Genomic DNA, 24300 nt, shown 5'->3' with positions numbered 1-24300 from the left:
GAGATTTTGCCACTGCACTCCAGCCTGGGCAACAGAGCTAGACTCTGTCTCAAAAAAAAAAAAAGAAAAAGAACAGCATTGCCTCAGACCAACATGTACCCTGAATCCCCCTGCCCTACATTAATCAGCTGGGTTAGGTTCACAGGTGCGATTTTATTTATTTTGTTTGTTTTTGTTTTTTTTTGAAGACAAAGTCTTGCGCTGTCTCCTAGGCTGGAGTGCAGTGGCACGATCTTGGCTCACTGCAACCTCTGCCTCCCGGGTTCAAGCGATTCTCCTGCCTCAACCTCTCTATAGTCCCTGTAGCTGGGATTACAGGCATGCATCTCCACACCCGGCTAATTTTTTGTGTTTTTAGTAGAGATGAGGTTTCACCAGTTTGGCCAGGATAGTCTCAAACTCGTGACCTCAAATGATCCACCCACCTTGGCCTCCCAAAGTGCTGGGATTACAGGCATGAGCCACCTCGCCCAGCCGACACAGGTGTGGTTTTAGAGTGAGGGGCAAGCCTGAGTCATTCTTCTGGATCACTGTGGTCCTGCTTTGGGCTGGCTACAGGAGGAGAGAGAGACTGTGGTGCCAAGTCCAGGACAGCTGGGCCACAGGGCTGACAGTCCCTTCCCATGGCCAGGTGGGCTGGTCACCCAGATACCCCCTCAGTCCCAGGGCTGATTTCCTACCGGCATCCTGTGCTGATTCCACAGTTGAGGACGCTGAGCCCTTCCCATTCACAGCTGAGCTGCTGGAGCTGGAGCTGAGAACATCCACAGCCTGTTTGTCCAGGTTCCTGGGATCCCTAACAAGGAGACCTCCCTCCATGGGCATTTGGGGCACACACACACTCCACCCCAAATTTACTTCCAATACCTTGTGCATTGTGGACTCAGAACATTGGATCTGGAGGCACCCTTAGGAACCTACTATCTACTGCTCTGGAGAGGAAATGGGTTCATTCTCTGTGGCAAACAACTAAGTCAGTGGCCCCAGAAGCTAAGATTCTTTGAGTTTTTTTTTTTTTTTTTTTTTTTTTTGAGACGGAGTCTCTCTGTCGCCCAGGCTGGAGTGCAGTGGCCAGATCTCAGCTCACTGCAAGCTCCGCCTCCCGGGTTCACGCCATTCTCCTGCCTCAGCCTCTCGAGTAGCTGGGACTACAGGCCCCTGCCACCTCGCCCGGCTAGTTTTTTGTATTTTTTAGTAGAGACGGGGGTTTCACCGTGTTAGCCAGGATGGTCTCGATCTCCTCACCTCGTGATCCGCCCGTCTCGGCCTCCCAAAGTGCTGGGATTACAGGCTTGAGCCACCGAGCCCGGCCGATTCTTTGAGTTTTAATGTAACCTCTGACCTACAAAGCCTTGCTTTGAGCCCTCAGAGAAAGTTCAAGACCCTTCCCTGGTATAGCTTGATCCATCTTTGCATAGGCCAAGCCCTCTGTGAGGAATGACCATCAGCTTCCCTTGGGCTAGCAACAATTTTTTCATTAGGTCTGCATTGCCTGGAGGTTTTAGGGGGACAGGGGCCTGGTGACATGCAGAGTATGCAACCCAGCACACTGGCAGTGAGGTGTCCGGTCAAGACTACTTGTTAAATGAATGAATGAATCACTTCCTCAGAGAAACCCTTCCTGAACCCTCCTACCCCTAGACCAGCCCAGGCCTCTAGGAAAACTCCCAGCTCCCTCACTGCCTGTGTGAGCTACCCCCAGCAAGGACAGCAGCTACATTCCCCACACTCTTTTCAGAGCCTGACTTAGGGTAGGTACTCAGAAAATCATGAATAAAAAACAAACTCAAGCAAAAATCTTCGCCGACCTAGGGACACTCCCTTGAGGCTCCTCCCAAACTTTCCTGTGGTCCCAGACAGGTGGTTGTAGCGGGTGGGGCGTGCAGCAGTCCTGCCTTGGATGCGGAGCTTTACCTCTGAGCACATCTTTGACTTTGGGTGCATCCCTCATCCTCTCAATTCCACAGGAACATATTGAAGATCAAATGAAATACTGCCCTGAGGCTAGGTGCGATGGTTCATGCCTGTAGTATCAGGACTTCAGGAGGCCGAGGAGGATGGATCACTTGGGCCCAGCAATTTGAGAACAGCCTGGGCAACGTGGCGAAATCCCATCTCTACAAAATTACCAAAATCAACCGGGCATGGTGGCACGCACCTGTAGTCCCAGCTACTCAGGAGGCTGAGGTGGGAGGATCACTCGAGCCCAGGATGTCAAGGCTGCAGTGAGTCAAGATTGCACGACTGAACTCCAGCCTCGGCAACAGAGTGAAACCCTGTCTCAAAAAATAATAATAACAATCAAAAATAGAAATACTGCTCTGAAATTATAGCCCTTGGTGTGCACTGAGCATCTTTATTATGATTCCTTAGGAGGTGGCAGCAGATCCCTTGGAAAACTCAGGGATCTTGTGGTTTTGCTGAGCCCACTGTCAGGTGTATGTGTGGGACTCCCAGGGTTCCCTACCCCATCCAATGCAATGGAGCCTCACACCAGCCAGCACAGAAAACATTGCTTTATTAACTGCGTTTGCCAACACACGAGGAGTGCAAAGGGCTTCCTATGACACAAGCCCTGGTGGGGCTGGGGTCTGGAAGCCCCCATGAGTGAGCAGGACAGGATGGGGCTGGGAACTATGCAGCAGCGGCAACACAGAATCATGCAGGGCACAGCGGGCATTGGCCACACCCAGGTGACCATACATTCTATTGCTCGTTAAGGGTTGCGAACATGGACAATGTACAAAAAGGAGAAATAGGTCTTTGCGTTAATGAAAAATACATTTTTTCTCTACAAAGGAATCTTTTCTAATACAAGAAAATAAATATTGCAACATAAGCCAAAAATAATTTAAAATTGCTCTTTTCAATATATTTTCAATATTTCTCTTGTATATTAACAAATGGCACATCACTTTCTTTGAAACAAAGACAGAAGGTGTCTCCTCCTGTGACATTCATATCATTCCCCCCACCGTCCCCTCAAACTCACGTGGAACACAAAGTGTTTGTGCCTCTGAGGGAGAAAGTGGCAGGAGGTGCCTTAAAGAACAACCAAAGGTCTCAGACTCCAGCCCTGGCTCATTGGCCAATGTGGCCAGCGAGGCCAAGAGCATTGGAGAGTGCCCTCCCCAAGGGCTTTGCTACAGAAATCCAGATCATTTTTCAGTGGTTTGCACATGGGCAGAGGTTGGCCACATCTGGCAGTTAGCAAGGAAATGCCAAGTTCAGCCGCTGCCAATGTTTGTTAGAATTGGGCAGTTGAATCTCTAGGAATTGTCCCAGCTAGTCCCATAGTGTGCCCATACACAGTACACACAGGCATGCCTGCACGCAGACACACGAGGCGTGGCCTGGCACACCCCCCACAAACAATTCAACATCTTTGTCTGGAAACCTGGGGTGGCTTCTCCAAGGAAGCTGAGGCCCTTACATTGCAAATGCTCACACACTGTCACAAAGTCAGGCTCATTTAATAAAATAAACCCTTCTACCTTTCTTCTTCTCATTTGTCTCAAAATACATTTATGATACATAAAAATACTTTTCTTGCACATTATCCTTTGTCACATGATGAAGGGGAAGGAGGTGGTGGGCGATCAGGTCAGTGAGAAGGGGGATGATAGCCAGAATGAGTTACAGAGCAGCTTCTCCCTCCCTGTGGAGGAGCAGTGCGAGTGGGGAGATGTGGTCAAGAGAAAGGTCCACCTCCGCCTCTGGCCTGGAAAAGGAACCTGCCTTGCTTGGTCTCAGGGGCAGCAAAGCCCTCTACACTGGGGACAGTAGACCGGAAAAAGAGAGAAGCAGCTGTGACTAACGGGGGAAAGGCTGGGAACTCAGGGAGGATGGGTGGCTGGCATCCTTCTCCTTGCAGCCTGGTGGACATCCCGGAGGTGAAGACAGCTACCTGGAGAAGACTGCTCCAGGGCTTGGCCTGGGAGTGAAAGGGCTCCCCATGTGAAAGGCCACCCTCATCTCCTCGCAGCAGCCAGCCAGCCTAACAGACATCCGGGTTCTGCAGGACACAGGCTCAGCGACAGTCCAGTCCAAAGCAATAGCCAATGAAGAAGGAACAGAATCCAGAGGCCAACAACATGAGCAGAGGCTCTTGGAAGAACACCAGCCACCCCGAGGCAAGGGGCCAGACTCGTTGCACCCTCTCCCTAATTCTCCGCCCACCCCTGCCACCAGGGAGGCCCAGTCCCTGCCCCAGGATGGTGTGAAGGGGCAAGGGGCCAAGTGCGGAGACTGCTAGACCCTGGGCTTTCCGGGACCCCTGGCAGTTTGGTTGTTCTTTAAGCTCACCTCTTTGCTTCCTGCAGGGTCAGACTGGGCCATCTGGCACAGACAGGGTTGCAGCCCGAGGTGACCCAAAGCATGGGGAAGGAAGAAGTTCTGTTCAAAGGCAGTAAACAGAGACTGGGGTTGGGACGCTGATGCTGACACTGACTGGTCACTACTACCAAGGCGGGCAGGCAGACTAAACTCTACGGGGTAGCTCATGCCATCCCAACGCCCAGAATCCTTGAAGCCCACCCCACTCCCTCCAAGTCCACCCGGACTAGACACATTTGTCCGATCCTCTGAACTGAGTCGTTATCTTTGTTTCCTGTTTTGCTAAAATTCACATGAAACTGAGTGTCGATGACAATGCCACTGTCGTACCTTGATAGTTTTGGAGTTGGGGGTGGATGAAGGTCAAGCTGTTCCCCATCCTGCTTATTTGCTTTATGTATTTGGGGAGGAGGGAACCACATGGTAAAGACATTTTCCATGCTGGTTTCACTGTCAGTATCTTTCCCCTCTGTGACTCTCAGAGTTTAGGAAAGCTCACAGTGGGCTCAGCCCAGGATCTGAAATCTAACACCCAGGTACACTTCAGCAGCAGAAAAGCATCCTCTTCCGAGCGCTTGGGCTCTTCTCCTTGGGTGTGTGCAATGAACATGTTTCTATACTTTGATGCTAGAGAACTCCATTTTAAAAAAAGTCCAAGTGACAAGTTGTCAGGTCCAGGCTGTGCTGTATTATGGTCAAAATATTCTTTGGCATCCACAGAATGATTCGACTGATTCACTGGACTTTTTGCAAGGTTCTTGTTGGAGAAGTTCTGGCTTTACCAGTGGCGGAAGTGACCCAGGAGTAATTCATCAAAGAAAAAAAAATGTTTTCACGGAATTCCTTTTTTGTTGTTCCCTGAGCTATCACCCTGGGGCCACTCTACTGAAACTCTTCAGAGCAACTACCTGGGACCTAAGGGGGGGGGGGCGGGAAAGGCAGGACACGGGGGATGGCTGGGCAAGGGGTTAAGGCTCAGGAACAGGGGAACATCCAGCAAGACTTACAACAGCCCCAGCGGCCAACACCGGCCCGCCCTGGGCCCCGGGATCCCACTGCTTGTTGGAAGGAGGAGTTTCCAAAAGGAAACCACGGAAGAAGCTCATCTCTTAGCAGGACTAGGAAACTTGAAAAGGCAAGCGGTCTGGTCTGGTCACCTCTGTCTGAGTGACCAGACTTCGGCCGAGACTGGCCCCAAAGGAAGGAAGGAAGTTGGAGCCCCAGAGTGATTCTCTACAGTGGGCTGGTCTGAGCCCCATGACCCTGTCTGGGCACTGGCCCTCCCTTACAGCCCTCCACCTGCACTGGCAGCTGGCTGTTTGGGAGTCCCCTGAGTAAATGGCACAGCTCAGGAGGGATTCTGGGAACCCCTTCCCAGAGCCGCTGGGCTGGGCACTGGCAGGGGCAGAGCAGCAAGGGAGGGGAGGGTGGCAGGGTGGGCAGGCAGGCCTCAGATGATACAGGCTGATCAGGAACAGCTTTCAGTTCCCCTGGAACCAGCGGGCCCTCTGCACCCCCTCAGTGCTTTCTCATATAAACTCGTTGTGCTTGTGACAGTGAGTAGACTCTGGCTGGGTATTGTTTATTATACTTCCTTGGGGATCGGTGGAGTGCAGCAGGACCCCCCAAATGGACCCCAGTGGAATCTGGGGGCAAGGCGGGGTAGGCCCTGGACTGGCCCAACTGCCATGAAATAATGCCCAAACGACAGTCTGTGTCACCCAGTGGCAGCGGGCTGGAGTCCTGAGCTCTTCTCCACCTTGCCCACTTCTAGCCAGGGGCCCAGCAATACCACGTGGGCAGGGCAGGGATGGTGCACGGGACCTGGCAGGGTCCTGGCGGCCGGAGCCGTGGAAGGAATCCTAACGTCCTAGGCCAGCACAGAGGAAAGACAACAGTGTAGAATTCAAAACTCTCTCTATATTAAAAATAAAACCACGACGGAGTGGCAGCCTCGAGGGTCTGGGACACTCGGCAGAGACTGGAAATGGCAGTTGTGACTGGGCTGAGGCCTTGTTGGGGGACCAGGGCAGGGCCCGGGACAGGGAAGGGGGTGAGTTAGGAGGCCAGTACTCCCATGCGGACCACCTCCTCTGCCCCTGCCTCCCGGGGACCCCGCTGCACCCCACCGTCCTCGGCCTCTACATCTGAGTCGCTCATCTCCCCATCAGAGAAGTAGCCATCAGTCTCAGTGTCAAAATGCAGGCTGACCTTGGGCCTCTCAGCCACAGCTGAAGGTGGTCCCATTCCAGCATCAGGCCTGGCACCCGGCAATCTCCGGGTTACCTTGCTCTCGAGGGGCGGCCGGAGCCGGCCCAAAGGCTTAGGGCTCGCTGCAGGGCCAGGCACTTGGACATCTGAGTCAGCAGCTACTGAGGCTGCCTCGTCCGGGGTCTCAGGGGCCAGTGGTGGGGGGCTTTCAGGGGTGGCTAGGATGGGACAGTCCCCGGCTGTAGGACTGGATGGCAAGTGAGAAGACGTCCGACGTGGTGGCTTCCTGGTAGGTGGCCCTTGACCCCCCTTGCCGCTGCCTGCATCCTGGCCCCAGGTCTTCTTGGGGGCTTTGTCTGGAGTCGTCCGTGAACCAGGCCCGTCCTGCGGCGGTGGTGGTGGTGGTTTCTTCTTGGCAGGCAGGCGGGTGCGGCCTCGGGCCTTCCTAGCAGGGTCGCCAGGTCGCAGCGAGGGGTCCCGCATGAAGCTGAGCAGTGTCTCCTCATCCTGCAGCAGCTCCTCTGACAGCAGCCCCGGAGCAGGGTCCTCGCGATGCCCATTGTTCAGCGGCCACTCGCTCATGGCCATGTTCTCTGCTGTGATCTGCACTGACTGTGCCAGCCAGCTGTTGAAGAAGGTGCCATCGATGGGGAATGAGGTGGACAGGCCTGCTGAGGGGAGACAGGAGGCAAGTGAGATGCCAGCAGACGCGTGTCCCACCCTTTCAGGAAGCCCGCTGACGCTCCCAGCACACCACCATGCATCTTCTTCTCTCTGCCCCTCTGTGCCAGACCCAGGTGAGCTACCTTTGTCCATCCCTCCTGCCAACACCACCAAAGAGTTGGGACTACTTATACCCTTCTCTCCAGAAGGACGTGCTGCCCTCAAGATGGGCTTCATAATTTGTGGGATGGAGTATAAAATGAAAATATAGGCTCCTTGTTCAAATATTATTAAGAATTTCAAGGTGGAGTGTTATAGCTCTTTTCGTTTGTCTAGCAGGTTTTTTTGAATTTTACCAGAAAGCCTGCCATGGGGAAAAAAATTCAAGGTGGCAGCAGCAGAGCATTAAACCAAGATCAAGGACCCTGTGCAACGGCATAGGTTGCTACCCACGAAGTTGGCCCTGCCCACCACCCCCACTCTGGTGGGGTTGGGGAAGGAGGAATCTGGAGGAAAATGCCCTCAGGCCACCAGAGGGCACTCGGTCTTTATAAGCATTGACTCCCAGAGCTTGCAGCAAAGAGCTTGGATAAAGGGATCAGGCGCGAATAGGGGTAGCAAGCAGTATCCAGTCCCTCCTGGATGTCAGGGGAGAGAGGAGGCAAGTGAGATGCCAGCAGATGTGAGGGAGGCAGATCCTTCCTCCCTTACCGAGGTCTTGGGAAGGGACAGCTGGTGAGACGTGAGACTGGGTTTCCTGTTACACACCCAAGTTATCCCCTTCTTTTTGCGGGAGGGGTGTGAAATGAAGGAACATGGTCTTGCTCTGTCACCCAGGCTAGAGTGCAGTAGCATGATCATGGTGCACTGCAGCCTCAGCCTCATGGGATCAAGTGATCCTCCCAACTCAGCCTCCTGAGAACTGGGAATACAGGCATGCACCACCATGCCTGGGTTGTCCCCTTGTTGAGACAGAGGGACAGAAAGGATGACCTGGGGCCTCTGTCCCAGAGGCAAGGTCTGGAAGGGGACTCCATGATGCTCCCCGAGATCTCTGGAGGAAGCACATGAGGTCCATGAGTCACAATGCTCCCATTAGGCTGCTCTGCCTAACAGGAGGCCTGGGCAGTGGAGGTGATGGGCAGGGCCAGGGCCTGCAGCCACTCCTCTGGGTATCTCTGGGTAGCTCCAGGAAAGTCTGCTGCTGTTACAGGAAGGGCCTATTTAGAGGATTCTGGGAGAGTAAGACAAGGATGGGGCTTTCTGGTAGATCCGCCCCTCCCAGCATGCGGGCTGTCCTGGGGGACTCTGGGAAAATCCAGCCACCAGGATCCAGCCAGGGAAATGACTGGACAGTTCCTGAATGGGCGTGGCCCAGCCTCCATCCAGGTCTACATAAGGGGCATTTCCCAGGATGTCACACGGGGCTCTGAGATCTGTCTCCTTTGTGGGTGGAAGGTGTGTGCACCTGGGCAAGCAAGGGCCTGGTTACCGCTCTTGAGCCTCAGTCTCCTATTCTGTGCAGCTGGCCTTCTGCAGAGCAGAGCTGCAAGTGTGGTGATGGTCAAGCCTGCCCGTGTCTGCAGGCCAGCATGGCCCTCACTCACCCAGCTGCCCCAGGACTGAGTCAGGCCCCGCCTTCACTTTCTCTTTCTTCTCAGTGCTGCCCTTGGAGCCCTCGCAGCCCTTCCTCTTCGAGTCACTCTTCTTGCCCTTTGCTCTCCTCCCAGACCGCTCTGTGTCAGGGAAAGCGAGAGGAGGAGGGATATGGTTATCCTGAGTGGCCTCAGTCAGCACCAAGATCCCTGCGTGGCAGCCCAGGAGTCCTCCATCAGTCAGTGCTCACCCTCCACAGCAAAAAGGTTGGAGCCAGGGGACGGCTGGCATGGTGGGGTGAGCCAATTGTCCACTGTGCCCTGTGGGGGACTTGGGGTGGCCACAGGGCCACAAGGAGAGGCCCTTGCAGGACCTGGACTCTAGTCTGACCCGCACAACCTGCAGCCTTGGGAGAGAGTGTGGGTGGTGGGAAGAATGGCTGGAGGGGAGTCTGGACAGGTCAGGGCCTTGAATGCCAGGCTGAGGAGCTAGACATGTCAGTGGAAGGAACACTATCTGAGGGGTCGAGAGGCTTGGGGTCCATTCCTAACCCCAGGGTCAGCTCCCCTGAACCAGTCTCCTGCATTGGTCTCTTGGTTGGCTTTCAAAGTCAGGCAGTGAACTGGATGGGAGATTCAGGGTGCACCCCTGGCTCCTGTATCCTTTCAGTTCAGGCCAGGCCTCAGTCTCATCTATTTTGGTTTGTTTTGAGACAGAGTCTTGCTCTGTTGCCCATGATGGAGCACAGTAGTACAATCATAGTTTACTGCAGACTTGACCTCCCAGGCTCAAGTGATCCTTTACCCTCAGACTCCTGAGTAGCTGGGACTACAGGTGCACGCCACCACACCTGGCTAATTTTCAAATTTTGTAGAGACAGGATCTTACTATGTTGCCCGGACTGGTCTTGAACTCTTGGGCTCCAGTAATCCTTCCACCTTGGCCTCCCAAAGTGCTGGGATTACAGGTGTGAGCCACTGTGCCTGGCCACATCTGTTTATTTATTTATTTTTTAGAGACAGAGCCTGGCTCTGTTACCCAGGCTGGAGTGCAGTGGTGTAATCATAGCTCACTTGCAGCCTCAAACTACTGGGCTCAAGCAATCCTCCTACTTTTGCTCCCCCAAGTAGCTAGGAATACAGGCATGTGTCACCATGCTCAGCTAATTTTTGTAATTTTTTTTTGTACAGACAGGTTGGTCTGGAACGCCTGCCTTCAAGGGATTTTCCCACTGTGGACTCCCAAAGTGCTGGGATTTTAGGCATGAGCCACCGTGCCTGGGCAATCTCATCTGTAACATGGCATGTAACCAATGCCCAGACACTCTGGAGGCAGGCTCCTGGAGAGGCTCCCCACTGCTCTCAGGACAGTGTAAGCTCCTCCCCCAGGCTACAAGAAGATCTTGCACATGTGACCCTGGTTACCCATCACCCCTACTTTAGGTGTCTTCCTTCTGCCCGGTGCAGCCATTCCAGCCTCCTTCCAGTTTCTCTGCCAAGACATGCTGTGGCCACTAAGTCTCCAAATACGTTGTTTTCTTGTCCTATCCTTCATCTGATTCAGCTCACAGCCCAAATATCATCTCCACTAGGAGGCCTTTTCTAGCCGCCAAGCCAGACAGCCTCACCAATATGCACACAGCCCATGACCCACCCCAAGCGTCAAGCCTCCCAACAGTGTGAGCAGCAGCTTTGGACAGGGCAAACCAGTCATCTCCAAATGCCCCGCCCTGCCCTGAACAAACAGCTGCCTGTTGTTGACACTCAAGACAAGGAGTTGCAAATGTCCCCAGAACCAATGCGGGGATGTGAACCCTCCAGGCTCTTGACCATGCTTCTGGAATCCTGTGCCTGAGGGCACTGCTCGTGGCTTGCCACCCTCTGCTTCCTCAACTGTGGGTGCCTTGCATGGGCTTCTCCTTCTGCAGCCGACATGTGGCCACAGCCAAGTGCTAGGAGGCCTGAGATGTTGTCGGAGCATCACTGCTTCTGGGAAGACATCCCTGATACTTCTATCCCTGCACTGGCAGCAACTGTAGCCTCTGCGATACCACGTTCCTTTCTCTCTCCAGATGGTGTGTTCCACAAGGGCAGGAACCCTATCCAATCCATGCTCAGCTAATGCTGGCTGAATGAATAAACAGAAGACAGGGGGCCTGGAAAGCTCCAGCAGCCAGGAAGCTGCCACAGTCTTTGGGTACATGGTGAGCTCTGCATGGCCACGACTAGCACCTGAACTTGGCAAGGCTAGATGTTGGGGCCAGAGCGGATGGTGATGCCAAAGCACAATCAGGTCAGCTCAGCTCTCAGGCAGAAGTAGGGGCAGCAGAGGTCCTCAGTCATTTGCTCCAATGGTGGCTCAGCAGCTTTCCTCCCTCCTCTCCACTCCAGGCCCAGCTCAGCTCCGAGGCTGAAGTGGCATTGGCAGACCCAGGCTCAAGGTCTCTCTCCACCCAGCTATTTCTGCTGCATGTAAACCAAACACTGGGGTACCGCTTTGGGGGCTAAGTGTTGCCCTTCTTAACATGTATACGCTCCAGGAAGGGTCCTGTGTCTGGCAATATCCACAATTAACAGATAAGATCAATGTCAGAGCTTCCTTCAGCCTTTGATTGCCAGACCCATTGAACACATGTGACGCCAAGAGAATACGAAGAATAAGAATAAAACAGCGGAAAACACTGCAGATGCAGTGCAAGAATCCTGTTAGGGTCAGACAGAAACAATAGCCAGGTCCTATCACATCTCTGGGGCAGCTGCCTTCTTCGAAACTGACTCCCAGGCACACCAGGGTTCAGGGAAGCTCACCAGCTTCTGGCGTCTTCCTGCCTCAGCACCAGCAGAAAGCCACTAGGCCTTCTTCTCTGTACCTGTTCACATGCAATCAGCTCCTGAACTGCTGTGGCCTAGTCAACCAGAAAGCTCCCTGAGGGCAGGCCTGATGCCCACATTCCAACCTCTGGCTCTTTGCCTAGTGACACACAACCCAGGACCCTGGCAGGCCCCCGTCTGGGCCGACTAATTGGATGGTGAAGGGTAGGGGTGGGGGCCAGTGGCCCCTGGCTCCACGCAGATACCCTACCAGGGTCCCAAGACACACCCTTCTTGGGACCCAGCCCCGCAAGAGAGGGCACACGGAGGTGGCAGTGGCAGGTGGGGAAGGCGCCTACCTCGACACAGATCCTGTTCAATAAGTTTCATCTGCAGGTGGAATATCTGCTCCTGGAGTTTGCAGATGGCGTGTTTCGTTCTCTCGCGCCTTGTCACCATGTAGCACAGATTTCTAACCTGAGAAAACAAGAGAGATTTTCCACCTTACTCACAGGCAACCACCCCAGACCTCCCAGCTCTGGGGACCTTGCTATGGGTAGAGGCAGCGCCGGGGGCACAGGTTACCACCATAGCCTATCCTGCCCAGAACATCTGCAAACCAATTTCCAGACCCTGAGCGCATCCTCAGCCCTGTGCTGCATGTCTCGGACACAAAACCTAAGGCCACACACAGCCTCGGCCCTGTGGTCCCTGGCTGAGCCAGAGCGGCCAGGGGAGGGCATCTGGTTAGATCAGCCCAGCATGCCCACCTTCCTCCTTGGAGTCTTACCTTCCTGGTAAGGTCAGCCACGCTGCCTCCCAAGGCCCTGCCAACATGGTTGCTCTCCTCTATAACCACAGTGCCCGCAGACTCATCAGGGTCTCACCAGGTCACCAACTTCATCCCTCTGCCTCCTGTCCAAGGCCTTTCTTTTCCAGTAAAGAAATTCTTCAGACACAAACGGCATGGCAAAAACTAACATGTGTCCTGAGCCACAAATGGCCCTGGTACTTGCAGCCCGAGAGAACGCCAGCAGAATAGCTTTGAGCAGAAAGGAAGTCCTAACCCAACTGTGCCCAGCCGGCAGCCAACCCATGTCTACCTGCTGCACTGGGACCTGAGCCAGGCTCATGCCATGCTGGCCAAGGCTTCCACATCCACACAGCCACCTTCACACTGCCAGTGACAGAACTCCTCAGCAGAGAGGGCAGAGGCCTCTCTGACTGCCTCAAGGCCAGCTGAGAAGAGCCCCCTGGGGCCTTAGACACCAGCTTCTAAGCTCATGGGACATGGACCCCTCCTATAGGTGGTCCCACAGGAAGCACCTGCAGGATGGACCATGCTGCTGCCTGCCCACCTGGCACCTTACCCTAGTGGGCCATCCCTCCCTGGCTGCTCTCAGGGCAGGCCACACTTCCGGAGCCAAGACCAAGCCCTCTTCCTTGAGACACTTCCTTGCTCTTCAGCACAGGATGGAGACTCCATTATCAGGGACAGTTGGCCAAAGCTGCTCAGCTTGAATTCTGGGTCCCACCAGGGTCTTTCCAGCTGGGACCAGGCTGTTTCTCGTTGGGTTCCATCTTCAAGGCTGAGTTCAGTCTTCATGTCTTTAAGCTAGGGTGACCTCTGGTTCCAGACCCCCTGCCTGTTGGCATAACCATCATTTCTCCCAGTCCGAGGGCAGCCAAGATCAGACCTCTCTTCTGGGTATGGGGATCCTCCTTTCTTTCCTGAGCCCGGCCGTGAAGGATATACCACAAAGGTGGCTCCAGCCTCAGGCCTCCACCCGATGCGCTCTGCACGGACTCTCTGTGGCCTTCCACGCTGGTGTGCGCGCCCTCAGCTCAGACCGTGAGCACCAGGCCATCCACCCCTGAGCCTCAGCTCCACCTATCCCTATGGCCAGTACCACTCCAGGGGGCCACCCTGGGCTGCAACCACCTGGATCCAGCCTGTGAGCCCCGGCTCTAGCCTACCGGGATGGCCCACCTTCCTGTCAAAACCTGGACCTCCTAAAACCACCCTCCAACCAGCCTCCTTCCCCCATACCCTTAAGCACTGGCTATAGCTCTGTGGACTTGCACTGTGTGGGGCCCTGGACTCAAGCGAGCAACGCCGCGGGAGCCCCTTTCTTCTCAGGGTAGGTAGGTGCTGACCAACTACTGACAGGACCAGGTGGCTCTGACCCACACTTAGGGGTGCTGAGCAAGGCGTCTTGGACACACCAGCAGCCAGTGGGAGTGGGAGTTGATCACACGGCGGGGGCAGAGCCTGGGAACGAGGAATCCAGGCTGGGGGGAGGCAGAGCAGAGCCTCATGGCAGGAGTCTGAAGGGAGGAGTGAGGAGTGGTGGGGCTGGCAAGGGAGGAGGGCAGGCGCTAAGGCTTGACTGAGCCAGGCCAAAGGAAGCCAAGGCTGGATTTTCTTTTTTTTTCTTTTGAGACAGGGTCTTGCTCTGTCACTTAGGCTGGAGTGCAGTGGCACGATCTTGGCTCACTGCAAACTCTGCCTCCCGGGTTCAAGCGATTCTCCTGCCTCCGCCTCCCGTGTAGCTGAGATTACAGGCGTCTGCCACCACACCTGGCTAATTTTTGTATTTTCAGTAGAGATGAGGTTTCACCATATTGGCCAGGCTGGTCTCGAACTCCTGACCTCCTGATCCGCCCGCTTTGGACTCCCAAAGTGCTGGGATTACAGGCGTGAGCCACTGAGCTCGGCCCAGGGGTGGATTTTCACAGAGTGGTGAGACACTTCCCTTCTCCCTTCTTCCCTTCTCCCACCTGCAGTGGCTTCTGTACGGGATTGAACAGTGTTCCCCCAAATTCATTTTTACTGGGACCCTCACAACGTGACCTTATTTGGAAATAGGGTCTCTGTAGATATAAATAGTTAAGATGATATCATACTATATTAGGGTGGGCCCTTGATCTACTATGAGTGGAGTCCTGACACAGGGGCCTATAGGGAGAAGGCCATGTGACCTGGCAGAGGCAGAGGCTAGACAGATGTCCGCAGACCAAGGAACAGCAAAGATTCCTGGCAACCACCAGAAGCTGGGAGCATGAAGAGACTCTCCCGCAGAGCCCCCGGCAGGAACTAATCCTGCTGACACCTCAACCTTGGGCTTCCAGCCTCCAGAACCGTGAGGATGAATCTCACCATCCAGCTGGTGGCAGGCAGGCAGGCCTAGGAAACTAACAGGGATGCTGGGCATGAGACGCTGGCAGCCTTTAGAAGGGACTTGGTGTGGAGCTCAAGAGGGAGGGGCAGCCAGCACCCCCACGTGGGGCAAAACTGTGGGCAGCCGTGAAAGACAGTGGAGCCTGAGGCCTCCAGCCCTCGGAGTGAACAGTCAGAGGAGAGCGGTGGATGACCATTGAGGCCAAGGAGCGGCCAGGGAGGGAGGGGGTAAACCGGGACCTCAGTGGGGACCTGGTCAGAGCATCACAGGAAAAGGACTCCAAGACTAAGGGCAGGTCTGATTGTGGCAGCCACTGCTGAGAGGGTCGGGGGATGCAGAGGTAGGCGGGGGAGGCTGCAGGCGGCCCAGGTGGCAGGCTCTGGGATGTGGCGGAAATCCGGCCAGAGTGGGCAGCAAGGATGCAAATACCATGAGGGACGACAGGAAAGGAGAGATGGGGGTGGCAGCAGAGGAACCCACGACTAGAGGGAAATAGAGAGGGAGGATTCGCTTTTGAAGATGAGAGAGGGTTGAACAGATTCAAATGTTGGTGGAAAAGGACCCACAGAAAGGAAGAAGAAAAGACAGACTTGTGAGCTGCAGGTGTGGGACAGAAAAAAGACCTCTGTGGGGGAAGGAAGACAGGAGGGAAGGGAAGAGAATGGACCGAGAGTCTGGGCTGGCAGAAGTTAGAGGCCCTGGTGTGAGGACAGAGGGGAGGCTGTCCTGAGGGAGGCAGGGCCCAGCACGTGGGCAGCAGGGATGAGGTGGGTTGTGTGGCAGGGATTGCCCTGCTCAGCGCTGTGGAATTTCTCCTCATGGAGGGAGTGGCTCTCAGTGGGTGAGGCTCTGCCAGGGGTCTGGCCTCAGCGAGGGACAAGGGTTGGGGCATAGCAGGCCAGTGCCAAATAGGGAGTGAGTGAAGAAAGCAGGACAGAGAAGGGTGGAGGGCCTGGGAGACAAGTGAGCAGGGAGAGCAGGAGACTGCAGGCAGGGAGGAGGAAGTGGCGATTTTTGGGTTACTGACCTGGGAAGAGCTGGAGGTGGTGACTGGGCTTGGGTGAGGCAGGGGCACTAATGGGTTGGGGGAGCTCTGGAGATGGGAGGCACAGAGGCAGAAGAGCCAGATGTCTGGAGGCTGGAGCTGCCCAGGACAAGGATGGCTTTGGTGGGAGGCCAAGCGGGCCACCATCCAGGCACTGAGGCCAGGACCCACTTCCTGCTGAGTCTTTCCCTCCTTGGGAAGTTGTCCCATGTCATCCTCTGGGCAGGTGTGTGTCTTAGAGCTGCCTCCACCCTCTCAGACTCCTCCTCAGGCCAGGTCAGGCTCCCAAATAAACTCCTGGTGACCAGAGCCAGAGCTACAAGCAGCAAGTCCCTGCACAGCCTGCTTGTCAGCGTGGTTGCTAGGGGACACCAGCCGGCACTTGTCGGGCTGATTAACAGTGCTGCAATTTTTTTTTTTGTCAGCCGTAAATAACTCTAGGAGGCTGCAGTGGCCATGCCTGCCGAGCGTCCGCTGGGGCCAAGGCCCAACGCTGAAATTTTAGGAAGGCACATCTGGTTGACCATAAAATGGGATTTCATGCTGGCCGCAGCCCCGGCTCCCGTTTCTCTCAGCAAAACCCCTGCCTGGCTGAGGAGGAACGAATCGATCTGGGAGGATGCTGGGTTCCCAGGCCCTAGCACTGGGCCTGCCCTGTGGGTCCTCTGTGGAGCCTACCCTCAGAGCGCATGGGCTGGCCTCCCTTCTTCTAAGAGCCAAATGCTGAGGGGCCAGGACAGTAGCAACAATCACGGCCAACAATGGAGGGCACTGTGCTAAGCTCTGTCCCCCACACGCACTGTGACACCAAGGTCAGTCTGATCCTTATTCCCATTTTACAGACAAAGAAACTGAAACTCAGAGAAGTAGAAACCGAAACAAAGAAGGCACAGAGCTGGGAGTGCAGGAACTGGATGCAAAGTCAGGCTACCAAGGCCTCGACCTCAAGCCCTGCCCCATCTTCCGATGATTCCCACCCAGGCTGGCGTAGTGCTCAGTTACAGGCTGGGTACTCCCGGCGCTGCACTGGGCCATGGTCCGAGACTGGGCCTGCTGGCCAGGCCACCAACCACCACGGGCCTTTGCAGAAAGCCTCCCCCGTGGCAGGGTTCCTGTCGCTGTTCATTCACCCAAGTTGCAAATGTGTGACCTGGAGAGGCCTTGAGGCTGGGCCGCCGATGGGGGTCAGCCTGGCTCATGGTTGTCCCTCCTCGGCCCTGCCAGGGCTGTGCATGCCCCTGCCCTCATCGAAGCTGGTGCCCGCCAGTCCAGCTTGGTGGCTGCTCAAGAAGCAGCATTTGACAGGGTCCCCTGAGCCATAAGAGGCCGCACATACTTCAAAATTGGCCCTGCTTCCTCTTCCCAGAGGAGGAGTGGGATGGTTCACACCTGACTACTCTGGAGTGCTGTGGCCCCCACTGGAGGGGTCTGTGCAGCAGCTCTCATTTTCTGGAACCCCAGAGCCTGCCAACCTCAGCCCCAGGCCCCACCTGAACCAGCCGAGACTGGGGTGGGAAGATTAGGGAGCTGATAAGGGGAAGCTTTTGCCCAGGAAATTTACAGAATAGAGAATAAGCCAACAACTCATTTTCTGCCCCTGACTGAGGTCCAAATTCAAGCTCAAAACCCCTGGGATGGAGTTTCTCTAAGGCTTCCTGTTGTTCGTCTCTCCGAGCCCGTTTCCTCATCTGCTCAGCAAGGCTGGGAGGATCTTCCTCAAGTCTCTTTTTCCAGGATGATGACTACATAAATGAGTCAGATCTTGACCTCCCTGGACAACCCAGCCAGGAACAGACACGGGGGCTGACCAGCACAGAACAGGGAGGTCAGTTCTGAGGGGATGTTTGGGAAACAGTAGGAGTAAAAGCAGGTGTTTCCGCTGGAGATCCAGCAGGTGGAGACATGGTAGCCTGAAGAAGACTCTGGAAGCAGCTTCGGTCTCAGAAGGTCTTACACCTGATGCCCCTGCCACATGTGACAGGACGCTGGGCTGGCCAGGAGGTGGTGGCTGCAATGTAGATGGCCTTGCCCTCTGTCCTGGCTAGAGCCAGGGACATCTGGTTCCTCCCACCCCCACCTCTTCCTTCTGGCCTGGTGGCAAGCTGGCTGCCAGGCAGTGAGTGCGCTCCGGGGCCAATAGGTCATTTCCCTCTTGAGCAGGCTCCAGGGCAGATGAGGAGGAAGGAGAGGAGGGAGGAAGTTGGATCCAGTGCCCCTTCCCTGACAGTACAACACCCCCGGAGATGTCCTACCCATTTTACAGCCTTGCCCACTGCGATGCAGATAAGAAAAGCAGCTGCTTCCGGTCACACAAAGCTCCCTGCGTGCTCCTGCCCAGAGCTGTTTCCTGACAGGACCCAGGGAGAGGGCGACCATGTGTGTCTGAACCCAGGGGAGACACTGTGACATGGTCCCATATGCTCTGGAACCCTAGAAATGTCCCAGAGAGGAGAGGCCAGAACAGCTTGTGGGGTTCAGAGGACTGGACAAGGATCCAGAAATCCTGCTTCATTTCACTCAGCCCCCTGGACCAAGGCACCATCATCTGTTCCCCAGCACACAGCTGGGGGCGGTTTTCAGCCAGCCCACCCGTTCCTCGGACTTCTCCTCCAGGGAGTGATGGGTGGAAGTTCCAGCCGCAATGTGTCAGTCCCTCCTTAGCACTTCTGCAGCTTCCAGACACACTGCGATCCACTAGCCCAGCCTCGTGCGATCCATCAGCCCCATTCACCTCCTCCTTCCACTCCACCGTTCCTTGAGTCCACCCTGTCTCCTTCGTGCCTCTGTTCTCTTTGCCCAGCACCCCACGGAGCCGCGTTTACCCATCTACCCTGCCCTGGCCCGGCACGTGCCTGTTTGGCTGCTCCTGGCTCTTGATGCTCCTGGCTTTCAGCATGGGTTACGGGGACAGCTTGGGAAGCCCTAGTTCCTCCTCTACCTCAGATTCTCGACGCAAGCTCATGTGTTAGGACCAGGCAGGGCCCACAGAGGCAAGCAAGTGCCAGAAGCCTGGGTCCTCGCCCTAGCTCTGGTGCTCCCAGCCTCCTGACCTTGGCAGGGCCCCCACCATTCACCAGGCCTGTGACAGGGCTGGCATAAGAGGGACTCAGAGACTCGAGAACTGGACTCTTCTCTGTTCTGTAAAGTGCCAGTTACCCCCATACTCTTTGGGACCTGAAGGCCCTCAGCCACTTGGCAGGCTCCTGCACAGGGCCGGTCCACCAGAGCTCACAGTTTGAATCCTGGTGAGTCCTGGCTGCTCCAGGGCAGTGCCTGTGGCATGGAAAGGACTCCTGGACCCACCAGGCAGGTGGGTGGGCACGTGGCATGGGGACTCACCCTCTCTAGGTCCTGCCGCAGATGGGTGAAGAGCTTCAGGCGGCGGTACAGGACATCCTGCTCCTGCTGGGCCAGGTTGTCCACCTCGTCAGTCTTGGGGGTCAGCAGCGGCTGGTTGGCATTGGCTTTCCTCTTCAGCTTCCAGTACTGGTAGATGAAGTCGACCAGCGCCTCAGCCAGGTCCAGCCGCTCAGCCACCTCAGAAGGTTCCACCAGCTCATAGAAGTCCTCCTCTAGCTGCTGCAGCCGCTGCTTGCGCAAGGTCACCTTTTCCAGGTCCTCGCCAGCCTGGCTGGGCTCTGCAGGCTCAGATGTGGGCTCATTACGTGGGCCCCCATCACTGTGTTCCTGGCAGAATGACTTGAACTTGACCTCATCATTGTCTGCTAATATAGTCCGCATTTCCAGGCTGTGGTCAAAGGCGCATGTGACATGGAATGCCGTGACGCAGGAAGGCATGGAACACTGAGGGGAAAGGAGGGGCAGCATCAGACATGGAGGGAGCCTGGTGGGAGGGGAGAAGACAGAGGGGCTTCCTCCAGGGCTCTACTGAGAATGCACAACGCCTAAATAGAATGGCGTGGGCTCCCGACCTCCTGTGCAGGATGGGAGTTATGGCACGGGAGGAGGAGCTCTGGGGCGCCCGGAAAGGTAGCCCATTCAACACCATGTGCCCTGGGGGAGTCAATCAGAAGACAGTTGAGAAACACCTCTGGGGACAAGCTGCATTTTTTTTTTTTTTTTTGAGAGAGTCTCACTCTGTTGCCCAGGCTGGAGTGCAGTGGCTCCATCTCACTGCAATCTGCCGCTTCCCAGGTTCAAGAGATTCTCCTGCCTCAGCCTCCCAAGTAGCTAGGACTACAGGCATGCACCACCTAGTTTTTGTATTTTTAGAGATGAGGTTTCACCATGTTGGCCAGGCTGGTCTCAAACTCCTGACCTCAGGTGATCCACCTGCCTCAGCCTCCCAAAGTGTTGGGATTACAGGCGTGAGCCACCATGCCTGGCCTCACGCTGCATTTTTGTGTGGGCAAAATGACTTTGGCATCACAGAGCATCAAAAGAAAGGCTGATGATGGGTCACTGGCTCATCTAAGATGGAGATTGTGGTCCCCTTTTTGTCCTCTGGGAAGAGGGGCTGGACTTAGACCCTTTCCCTCTCCTTTCGTCCAGACAGCTTCAGGCCTGACCCTCTCTCTTAGCCTTGGATGATGGCTGTGGGCAGCTGATAACTGTGTCAGCAATCATGCACCCAACTATTACGACTGCTTATGCTGCACTCACAAATCCTTTTGAAGGTCCATGGATGAGTGGAGGCACAACTAACGTTTACAATGACAACTCTGTTCCTAAAAGATGAGGCGGACAAAGGATGACTCCCACCTGCACTCCCAAACTATAGACCCGAGGCATCAACATCCCCTGGGAGCTTGTTAGAAATGCAAGTTCTCGCCGGGCGCGGTGGCTCAAGCCTGTAATCGCAGCACTTTGGGAGGCCGAGGCGGGCGGATCACAAGGTCAGGAGATCGAGACCACAGTGAAACCCCGTCTCTACTAAAAATACAAAAAATTAGCCGGGCGCGGTGGCGGGCGCCTGTAGTCCCAGCTACTCAGGAGGCTGAGGCAGGAGAATGGCGGGAACCCGGGAGGCGGAGCTTGCAGTGAGCCGAGATCGCGCCACTGCACTCCAGCCTGGGCAACAGCGTGAGACTCCGTCTCAAAAAAAAAAAAAAAAAAAAAAAAAAAAGAAATGCAAGTTCTCAGCTTCACTCCATACCTACTGAGTCAGAGCCTCTCAGGAGTAGGCTCAGCAGTCTATGTTTACCGAGCCCTCCAGGTGATTCTCATGCACGCTAGACTTTGGGAATAGACTTTGCTAAAGACAGACTGGTATAGCCCTTCCAGTGTCAGGAGAGTCTATTAGCTTAGCTAGAGGAGAAGTTTGATTCCTAACCCCTAATGTGTCAAGTTCAATGTCAGAAGTGAGGCTAATGTATTCATCGAGCCCCAAGACACTTGCTTTCAGGGAAAGCCAGAATTCTCAGCACTCCAATAGCGTGGTGAGCCTTGGTTCCCCAGGTCTGTTCCCACTCCCTAAAAGACCAGGGGATGGAGAAATGCTCCCCATCAGGTGCGATTCTGACTCTGGCCCCAGTCCCACACCCCTCTGGGGCGCATCAGTCTGCAGCCCCATGGAGGGGAGAGGGTGGTGGCAGCTGCTGTCCGAGGCCCCAAGCATGCCTCTCTCTCAGCCGGCTCCTGGCAGCAGGAGGGTGAAGTAGTCCACATACCTGGATGCAGGTGCCTGTGCATTCCTTGCAGAGGCTGCAGGACAGAGCCCAGCGGCTGGCTGGGATATGCGAGATCTTGGTGATGGGCTCCATCTTCTCTGGGCAGCCGATGCTGACCTGGGCAGGACACAGGGGGCTGTATCATTCCTCTCATCCCCAGCCTGCCTCCAGGGATCTCCAAAATGGGGGTTTGTCTGCTGAAACTAGGTGGTGGGCAGACAGGGCAGTGGCTGAGCCCCTAAATCCCAAGTCCCTCCTGACACCAAACAAGCATGGCTCAAAGGCCGGAATTCCTCCTAACTCTCCCAAGCTGACCACTGGATGAGTGTGTTAGTGTGTGCTCATCTGAGACTCATCTTAAATTGTCTGTGAATGTGTGAGTGTGCCATCAGTGTGTGTAGTTGACTGTGTGTGTGTGCTTGCGACTGTGTGGGCCTTGGTGCTTTGGTGTGTGTGTGGGGAAAAGGAAGAGAGATCAGCCTGTTACTGTGTCTATATAGAAAGAAGTAGACATAAGAGACTCCATTTTGTTCTGTATTTGAGATGCTGTTAATCTGTGACCCTACCCCCAACCTTGTCCTTTGCAAGAGACATGTGTTGCGGTGACTCAAGGTTTAATGGATTTTGGGCTGTGCAGGATGTGTCTTTGTTAAACAAATGCCTGAAGGTAGCTTGCTGGTTAAAAGTTATCACCATTCTCTTAATTTCAACTACCCAGAGACACGTACACGGCCAAAGGTCGCAGGGACCTCTGCCTAGGAAAGCTAGGTATTGTCTAAGGTTTCTCCCCATGTGATAGACTGAAACTATGCTGCTAAAAGGTTTATGGAGATGTTTGCATATGCATCTCAAGGCACAGCATTTTCCTTTGAACTTATGTCACAGAGGTTTTTGTTCATATGTCTTACTGCCGATTTCCTCTTTTTTCTTTGATCCTATTGTCCTGCCACTCCCCTGTCTTTAAGATGGTAAAGATAATTATCAATAAATACTAAGGGAACTCAGAGACCGGGGCCAGCATGGGTCCTCTGTAAGCTGAGCGCCGGTCCCCTGGGCCCCGCTTTTCTTTCTCTATACTTTGTCTCTGTGTCTTATTTCTTTTCTCAAGTCTCTCGTTCCACCTTACGAGAAACACCCACAGGTGTGGAGGGGCAGGCCACCCCTTCAGTGTGTGCACAGGTACATGCAAGATCCCCCTCCTTTCTGCACTCAGGCCCTTGTTAATAACATCTTCAGAGTTCTTGTTACAATTTGTGTTTATATTACTTATTTTTCTAGGCACCAAGAAAAAGTCTCATGGTGGGACCTCCTCTTGAAGGTCTTTAGGGTTTTCCTGGGGATATGCCTTTGTTGAGCCCTTCCTATGGGGACAGGCCTACAACTATGCCCAAGTCTACTGGGCAGAGACCAACCCACAGCCCAGAGGCAGAGCACATTTGCCTCCCCATTGCTGATGCCTGAGGATGGAAAAAGCAATTCTCTCCAAGGGTCCTGAGCCAAAGGGTCTCTATGATGGAGTCCCTGTTGGTTCTGTCTCTGCCATGCCCAGCCCAGGGCACACTCATAGGTGGTCCCAGTCTTCAACATGCTGATCCGCAAGCAAGTGCCTACCGCTGACACAAACAACTGTGATGACAGAAGCCTGCAGTGTGGGCTTCAGACTGGGAGCCCAGGAAGGAGAGCGCCACTTATGGACAGGGCCACCTGGCTTGCTCCTGGGCACAGGCAACACTGGAGTGGAGCCTCAATATGAGTCAGTCCACACAGCAGGGCTGGGGCTGAAACTCTGGTGCATTTTAACATTTCACATTTCAAATAAAATGGCTGGCCTTCCGGGCACCCAGGACCTCTGCTAACTCATTGACTCTGGACCCAGCCTGTTGCCTGTGGCACTCCCACCTGGACTTAGAAACACGCCCACCCTGCCATCCTAGCCACAGCCATAGCAGCAGGCCCACTAGCCAACGTCTCTTTAGGCTTACTGCCTGATTCACTCTCTCTTTTTTTTTTGAGACAGAGTCTCATTCTGTCACCCAGGCAGGAGTGCAGTGGCGTGATCTCAGCTCACTGCAATCTCTGTCTCTTGGGTTCAAGTGATTCTCGTGCCTCAGTCACCCAAGTAGCTGGGATTACAGGCATGTGCCAAGCCCAGCTAATTTTTTTTTGTATTTTTAGTAGAGACAGGATTTCACCATGTTGGCCAGGCTGCTCTTGAACTCCTCACCTCAAGTGATCCACCTGCCTTGGCCTCCCACCCAATTCTCTTTTAAGGTTAGTTGGCTTATCTCTGTTTTGAACATGTGGCTTGACTTTGATTGGAACCACTGCCTAGGTTTAGAGGGACCCCACAACCTGCTTTCCCCTCTAGTCAGCTGCCTGACTTCTGTCCAGACCTTATACCTATCTCCTGAATCTCCTAGCGGTCCGTAACTCCATTTTCTCATAGAACTCACCACCTGAGCTCTGTTCAAGTCCACAAGCAAAGCTCCCTATAGTTGTGGTCTGGATTCCTCGCTGGCCCATCACCTGAGATCCCAGTGTGTGTGTGTTTTTTTTTTTTTTTTGAGACGGAGACTCGCTCTGTCACCCAGGCTGAAGTGCAGTGGTGCGATCTCGGTTCACTGCAACCTGCACCTCCGGGTTCAAGTGATTCTCTTGCCTCTGCCTCCTGAGTAGCTGAGACTATAGGTGCCTGCCACCACGCACTCCTAATTTTTGTAGAGAGGGGGTTTTGCTATGTTGGCCAGGCTGGTCTTGAACGCCTGAACTCAGGTGATCCACCCACCTCGGCCTCCCAAAATGCTGGGATTACAGGCGTGAGCCACCGT

At 54.7% G+C, this 24300-nt stretch overlaps 1 protein-coding gene and 1 non-coding gene across 31 annotated transcripts in view; one reads left to right on the top strand and one right to left on the bottom strand.

The window, feature by feature from the left end:
• Window positions 1-2501: 2501 nt before the first annotated feature.
• The window catches only part of JADE2 (jade family PHD finger 2), a 152618-nt gene continuing 130819 nt past the window's right edge, over window positions 2502-24300 (bottom strand). For 10 of the 30 annotated variants that reach the window (XM_065546745.1, XM_005557799.4, XM_065546748.1 and 7 more), the window contains 5 exons: window positions 21473-21589; window positions 19182-19646; window positions 11975-12092; window positions 8817-8945; window positions 2502-7217 (listed from right to left, as the gene is read on the bottom strand). In XM_065546745.1, the coding sequence (XP_065402817.1) occupies window positions 6394-7217; window positions 8817-8945; window positions 11975-12092; window positions 19182-19646; window positions 21473-21589 (1653 nt within the window). In that variant the 3' untranslated portion in view covers window positions 2502-6393. The remainder of the gene's footprint in view (window positions 7218-8816; window positions 8946-11974; window positions 12093-19181; window positions 19647-21472; window positions 21590-24300) is intronic. The other 20 variants (XM_045394236.2, XM_073994240.1, XM_065546742.1 and 17 more) reach the window with 5 other exon arrangements.
• On the top strand, window positions 7517-7577 carry LOC123574253 (U7 small nuclear RNA). The gene has a single exon (XR_006699140.1). It is a non-coding gene; the product is annotated as a U7 small nuclear RNA (small nuclear RNA).

Source organism: Macaca fascicularis, chromosome 6, assembly GCF_037993035.2.
Source record: "Macaca fascicularis isolate 582-1 chromosome 6, T2T-MFA8v1.1".
NCBI classification, from domain to species: domain Eukaryota; kingdom Metazoa; phylum Chordata; class Mammalia; order Primates; family Cercopithecidae; genus Macaca; species Macaca fascicularis.
Note: the sequence above shows the minus strand (reverse complement) of the source record. Positions and strands in the feature narration are given on the sequence as shown.